General features: G+C 37.8%; 1 protein-coding gene across 1 annotated transcript; it reads left to right on the top strand.

Annotated features, from left to right (window-relative positions):
* Positions 1-1633: 1633 nt before the first annotated feature.
* Positions 1634-7628, top strand: LOC137291975 (brevican core protein-like). Its single transcript, XM_067823526.1, has 4 exons — positions 1634-1677; positions 5529-5773; positions 6757-6960; positions 7402-7628. The coding sequence occupies exons 1-4, from the start codon at positions 1634-1636 to the stop codon at positions 7626-7628; spliced, it is 720 nt and encodes a 239-aa protein (XP_067679627.1).

Raw genomic sequence — 7628 nt, 5'->3', positions numbered from 1 at the left:
GGAAGAAACAGGTTATGGAGAGAAATTAAGGAGAAATGTGACAATTTGTTTCATTCCTTGCGAAATGCTTCATATGTATGGAAAAAAACATTATTTTTTCCCAATGTTCTGGCACTGGTATGCTTGCAAAAGCCAATATCCTCTACTCTTTTAATGGTATATAATCACAGAAGAACTTTGAAGCAGACATATCTCAATATGTGAGCGTTTTCTGCTACGGGGCTAGTATCAGTCACCATAAGAATACATGCAAAGGGAAGTCCTGTGTTTATCTGAACAAACACAGAAAGTGGTAAGCTACAATTTTTATTACTTATGACCAAAATGTCGAAATATCTTCCCGATCCACATGTCTAATAATGTCATAAAACAATTTAAAGCCCTTACTAATGCGCTGAATGTAAGCGTCATTCAAACCTTCTTATTATGTCAGTAACATTCTATATGTTATTAGAAAAAAAAGAAGATTTTGTCTTCTACTGTTCTGCCAATTATTGGATGCTAGGCCGCTGAAACAAACACATTATCACCTAAGCACTGGAGACACGACCAATATGAATTCAATTTTAATAATGTAAATCATGTATATTTTTTCCAACGTTGAATTAATTGTGATTAAGTCATAATCTAGAAAAAGCAACACTTCTATATGGGTGAAGGTAGATGGAAGAAGGCAAACGTTCATGGTTGCCTACTTCTTAAGCATAATCAATGTGTACAGCAGTCCAGCAAGATGATGAAGTAGACAACGATTTGTGTGTGACAGCCTCTTTATCACATACCGTACCGAAGCGAGACGCTGCGCTGCACAGTGACGAGGCAGACTACTTAAATTACCATTATTAGTAAATCTTTTCATGATAATGTGTTCTAATTAGTAGAAGTTATACGGAGCGGTGAACGTGTAAGTGATTGAGAAACATTTTACTCAAAGCAGTGAGTATGACTGTCACGGACAAAGATTGTACTAAACGCTTTGTTTGTTACTAATCTCTCATACACAGCGGCAAGTAATATGACTTTGTTTACACAAATGCCTAGGTTGGTGTGTGTCCACGTGTAGATTTGTACACAAAGAGACACACTTGTCACACAAAATGCACGTTATTGTCACTTCTTATCTTCGTAAATTGTCAAGCACAAAATAGTCACGGATTGTTGAATGGGTGCATCTTCAAGATGAATGCTACCTGACCATGAAAGAAAATCCACTATCGACTTTCTATTCACTATGCTTTCCCGTTCGTTAACTCACACAATGGGTTTAACGCGCATTGAAGTCATCCTTACAAATTGCCAGAAAAAAATGAAACTGCCACTTCCTCCACTTGGTCTAAAGATATAATTGTTCACAGATTCTCTGCTGAAGGTGTAATATTTGTTGATCATATGTATAACATGCTAGCTTAGAAAGAATACACAGTCAATATTTGATTTGGTTTATCCCCAAGGGGACCTAATAACGTTTTCAACAGAAATATTTACAAAGACCGTATTCTATTAGACATGTTGCTTAGAGCGTTTAGATAATCTGGTGCTAGTACCTTTATTGATTAATTGAAATCCTTATAATGATCTATCAAATGTACAAGTGTGCAAACCTGGACAATATTCTTCAGGGAGGAGTTTAACAATGCCTCAGTCTCTTGCTCTTGTGTTATTTTTCAGTATTTTAAGGTAAGATATCCTTCAGTATTTCCTGGTAATGCTTGTCCACAAGGGACACTATCGCATTTGTACAATCTGATTGGTTGTTTAACGCCACAATCACCATTACTCCAATTATATGGCGGCGGTCTGTATATAATCGAGTCTGGACCAGACAATCCAGTGATCAACAGCATGAACATCGTTCGACGTAACAGGAATACTGTGACATGTGTAACCAAGTTATAGAGTACGACCACCCGATCTCGTTACTCGCTTCTTACGACAAGCATGGGTTACCGAAGATGAATTCTACCCTCGATTTTCACGGGCCGTATCACATGGTGGGTTTGGGGCAATGTACGTGGATGGGTGATCGATTGTTTGAAGCCTGAGAATTTCTTAGTCTTTGATCTTAGACCAAGCAGGATGCCACATCAGTGAATAACCACTCTAAATTATAGAATATGAGGGTCAGCTTCTAGTTGTTCCAATGATCCATTCATGAAATTTTGATATCGTACCTCTTTTGCATTTAACGCATTGCATTCTGTTGGTGGTGGGGTGGCAGGTGTTCGTTCGTCACACCGAAAAACCCGAGTTTGATTCCCCTACAGTGTGTGAAGCCCATTATAGTATCCCCCGTCGTGATATTATATATTGCTGAAAGGAGCGTGAAACCCGGATCACACACTCATTCCCTCTATCTCTGCATGACAGTGCTATATCGAGTTTCTTTGAACATGAAAATAGTTCATTCATATAAAAAATATACAATTTATTATTCACATAAAATGTAAATCAGGAAATAGCAAATCTAGATCTGTTTCATATCCAGTAACATCGAGTTTATGGTTGATGAAAAGCTATAAGATACAATACAAGATAAGATATGATGTACACTATACCTACTTCGCCATTCCGATTTCAAATAAATCATCTAAACCAAGTGAGTGAAAAAATGTTTTACAACCTTTAAATGGTGGTGGTTCGAATGCAGCTGATAATTTAACCAGGTGCCTTGAGTAAATATTTTTTGACGGTTACAGTCCAGCAAAGAAATAATCTCACAGCAGCCTTCTCATTTTGTTTCCATCTTGTTGTGGCAACGTCCGAAAGCCTACAGCTACAGTATTGTACATGTACCTTTGTCAAGGTTAAACTTTGTAGAAGGATCTATTTCATGTTTATTTCAATGCTCTTGATGTGGTAATGTGATTCCCTTCACAGTCTCTCATTATCATCACAATGACAGCGGTTGTAGGCGAGGCTCAGTTTGACCTTTCTATTTAATATACTAATTGTTTTCATGTCACATTTAGATATGTGATTTAGGTTTGAGAAAGAAGAATTTCACGTCCATTTCTGAATGCAAACGGAAATGATAATATGTTTTATAATATGCTCTCATTTACTGAAATAGGTTTGCCAAATACATCCCACCTGAAAAATACCAATTGTGTTTTGATGTCCAGTGTCTGAAGGTATGCGACTATATACAACCAGCATGTATCCACAAACAAATTCAAACCAATCTGTTTTTATGCTTATGTGTTCGATGCCTATGGTATACAGGTGCCATATAGGATTGCTCCTCGAAGAACCTCGTGTGCGACCAATCCATGTCCATGTATCTGTGCCTTCGACGACGAATATCAATATATTTTATTTCATTGTGATACAAGTGGTTGCAATTTTTCTACATCATGTAACAAAGTTACGGAAAGCATTATTACAACATGTCATTCCAACAACGCTGGCACAGGTTAAGTTATTGTGGTAATGTTATGGGGATGTGAGTGCGTTTAATTATATGCCTCTTTTAACAATGGTCCAGCAATATCAGGATTGGGGACACAAGACATTGGCTTCATAAATTGTACCCATGTGGGTAATCGAACCCTTATCGAGGGGGTGGCGCTTTAATAGGTAGGCTACCCCCATCGACCCGATAAGGTTGTGGGTTTGCCTTGAGTACTTTTAATAGTATCAGATAAATGTATTGACCTGTGACATGAACCTGATAATTAATAACAGGAGGAACATAATGCCAGGACGTATTACAATTGGAACTTTCACTTTGACAACTACTATTTAAACGTTATGTTGCAGAAGGAATTACTTCAGTTCCTTTCGTATGAATGCAATAGTAATGCTAGCTGTGAATGAATCACTTCAATTTGTTTTATGTGAATGTGATGGTAATGTTTAAACTATGCTCTTAAAAAGTCGGGGAACCTGAACTTTCAATTTGGATAGGAAGTGTAAACGTTGACAAACGTTTCAAGTACAAACATCTTATGAACGCACCACCATTTCCCTCTGTTACCACTAAAGACAACGCATGATATGCACGTGCACAGCGCAGTATTCCCATACACGTGCATGGGGCCCCAATCCTGAATTTGACGCTTTTCTCGAAGGTTGAAAAATCACTTAGAATATTAATTTTAACACTCATCTTGCATTGCACACTTGTTAGTGTTTGTTTCTGTAGTTTGTTTTAAAATTAAAATCATACACATGCCATACATCAATCATCTTTCAAAAGCGACTACATTCCAAATAGCTACAGTGATGATGCACTCTGAAAACATTCAACATTATCATATCAACATTGATTGACTCCTATAAATCTCCTGAATATTTTTAATCGTGAATAAGAAATAAAGTTCCCCTACTTTTTTTAAGAATATAATATCCATAATTGAGAGGATGAATCACTTCAATTTGTTTCAAAAGAATGTGACGGTAGTGCTAGCAAATATTCATAACTGGAATCATGAATCACTTCAAGCTGTTTCATGTGAATGTGATGGTACAGGTACTTAATACACTGACAGAATGAATGACCTCTGTCTGTTACATATAAATACGAGTGTAATGTTAGCTAATATCCAAACGGCGACGAGCAATTGTAGCTGAGAGAATGAATCACTTCAATGTGGTGCGCATTGCATTGCGACCTTAACTACTAGACACCTAACTACTAGACAGACGAAAATACTAAAATGAATAATCATACTAACAACAGTAACACCACACACCTTAACAATAATAATAACAATCAACAATATGTTCAGCATGCAATATAGTATATAGGTGTATCCGTGCACCTGATATACTCTCATTTCCGGTGAAATCCACGGAAACTGTTGGCAAAACATTAAGTCATCACATTGACAAAGATATACAAAAGTAGTGTCTGCGAATCGGATTATACGTCATATATTTTAATGTGTCTAATAGTATATGTAACGATATAATACTCTGTTGAACTGGAGATTAGCTGTACCGAATTGACTGCAATACCACAGACCCCATTAAATGGTGAAACTCTATTAAAAGTGACGTTATTATTTCGTCCAAGAATAATTCGTCATGGGAATATGTGTTGATGGATTTAGACATAATTACTGAGTTCGACATTAGTGGGTACATTATATCTCGTTACAAAGTAACTTACTAAACATGATAACCAGGTTTTCTACAAATTCTCTACAAATTGCAAATTGATGATTGTACTCCTTTATATTAAAGTTAAATGTCCGGGTATTACATTTGTCAACTTTGATGTATACCCACGACGCTGTGTTCGTCACAAGCACCGTGAAGTTCCTGATTAGAATGTGTCTTCAGCAACCCAAGATTGTCGTAAAAGGCAACGAACAGGATCGAGTGATCAGGCTTGCTGACTTGGCTGACACACATTCTATCCCACTTGCGATCGATGATCAGTGAATTATCTTGTTCAGACTAAACTATTTACAGACCACCGTAATATAACTGGAATGTTATTGAGTGCTGTGTTAAAAACAAACAAACAAACGAACGAACAAATCATCATAACTATTCGTTCATATTATGAGTAATACTTCCAGGCCTTGTGTGGTTGCTGATGGTGCGGTTCAATACACGGTGATGACCTCTGCCACACCAATAGGTAGCAGTGTTCAGAAGGAGATATTGATCACAACAGTCGCCTCACGCCTCCAGTGCACGGTGATATGTGCAGGGCTTCTCTCCTGCCGAACAACATTATATAACGCCATGGACAACAGATGTCAGATCTTTGACACGCTCCAAGTGCCACCACCAAATAACATGGAGCACACACGATTTTATGGTACAGTGAAATATCTTATATAAACATTCGCAATTCATTGCAATTCATAATATATACTACTCACAGAAAGTTAAAAAACGTGAAATTCTTCCAAATTACTAATAGCATTGTGATTGTTGAAGAGATACCCTGAAGCGATACGAAAGAATGGTGACTGTGCTGTTTAACTTCGTTTGAGTAGTATGAGTGGCCTTAGTATTTTTGTACAAATTATACAGTTTTCGTATTTTTTCACTGTATTAAGGTAACTTACTATATTTTTTATGCTGTCACGCATTCACTGGACAAATCTGTCACTGTTTCAAATCTATATGTGCAGATAGGAGCCCTTATTGCTTCCTCATTGAAAAAAAATCTCTTGAAACGAAAGGGCCGTTTACTAAGATTTGCACCATATCAATAGCACACGTTTCTGAAGTGAAGCCATGGTGACATGTTGAATATATATTCCGCTTGTGATCTTGGAATATCATACCAGCTTATTATGTGTTATTTGCATCCTTTTCACTCACTTGTTAATTCGACAGAGAGTACATATTAAAGTGACTGTATTTTGCAAAATGGAATTAACGTAAATGTACATACAGAAGGGGTTCGATGTGAAATATAACACACAAAGTAATATGTGTTGTGCGTTGTGAAAGATGAGATCACAGGTATAGGTGCACTGTAAAGGCTAAACTTGGCTTGGCATTGTTATCCATGCTGTTTGCTATCATATGAATACCATGTCACTCCAAACAGCCTATGGTATTACGAAGAGTAACAACTGGTCTTCACTAACCCATGATTGTCGTAAGAGGCGAATAACGGGATCATTGGCTGTCACTTAAATAACATGTCACTGCAAACAGCCTAAGCTGTTACGAAGAATAAGAACTGGCCTTCAGTTACCCACGATTGTTGTAATGCTGCAATATTGTTCAGTGCCGTTAAATAACAAACAAAGCCATCACTAATAGCATCATTTTGTAATTTGGCAGTTCGGGACTGGTGCCCTGAAGGTTTCAGCCTTTTGTCTGAAGTGGAAGGTCCTTGTATTAAATTTCATCTGGACAAGGTCACGTGGTTAGAAGCAAAGAACAACTGCAATCTTTATTCTCCGACAGCTAGGCTGGTTGTCGCTGATAATGCTCAAAAGTTTCAAAAAATCAAGAATGCAGGGTTATCAATGAACAGCCAATTTCGTAAGTGAGAGTGGTTAAAATCTACTTTAATTACTACATTGCATAACATCAAGAAGAGGAATTATGCCTCTGGATCTGTACGTGATTAACCACGAAAGTGATGTAAAATTCGAATGGATATATTCACATAACGTGTGCACGAGTATTGCAGTAAACCCAGCGAGGAACTCGGGTTCGAACACGTCCAGAGACCTCTTCTTATTATGTAGGAAATTAGGAGGCCAGACATTGTGGCCAATTGTCGTAACAGTATTCGATGTTTTGGACGCTTCATGAAATACTTGGAATATTGCTGAGTGGGGAGTAAAACAAAACACAAACCTCAAATGCAATACCAATAAGAAGATTGTTACAGTGTTAAACTGTCAGATCTGATAATTATTAACAACTCTTCGGAAATATGGACACATTGTTTAATAAACTGTGATTCTACTATTTCAGAGGACGCCATCTGGATTGGTCTGTCAGACATGTCGTCCACCCTTCGTGATTTCAAGTGGGTCAACGAACAGCCTTTAGGGAGCTTCACTTACTGGAGCAACTCCGACTTCAGTACATCTGGTCAGAATGCGTGTGTGGTTCTCCTCCGTGCGGGGTACTGGAAGTGGACGCCTACCTCTTGCACCGGCAACAAACACTACGTCTGTGAGGTCCCAGCCAGCGAGTGA

This window comes from Haliotis asinina, chromosome 7 (assembly GCF_037392515.1).
Source record: "Haliotis asinina isolate JCU_RB_2024 chromosome 7, JCU_Hal_asi_v2, whole genome shotgun sequence".
Classification (NCBI taxonomy): Eukaryota; Metazoa; Mollusca; class Gastropoda; order Lepetellida; family Haliotidae; genus Haliotis; species Haliotis asinina.
The sequence above is the reverse complement of the archived record's forward strand: the minus strand, read 5'-3'. Positions and strand labels throughout refer to the sequence as shown.

What these genes read in the sequence shown, in the direction of transcription:
- LOC137291975 (XM_067823526.1), top strand. Translation starts at nt 1,634, where the DNA reads ATGCCTCAGTCTCTTGCTCTTGTGTTATTTTTCAGTATTTTAAG. An exon ending in TTATTTTTCAGTATTTTAAG is followed by an intron (nt 1,678 to 5,528) that starts GTAAGATATCCT and finishes TAATACTTCCAG; the next exon opens with GCCTTGTGTGGTTGCTGATG. An exon ending in GGAGCACACACGATTTTATG is followed by an intron (nt 5,774 to 6,756) that starts GTACAGTGAAAT and finishes GTAATTTGGCAG; the next exon opens with TTCGGGACTGGTGCCCTGAA.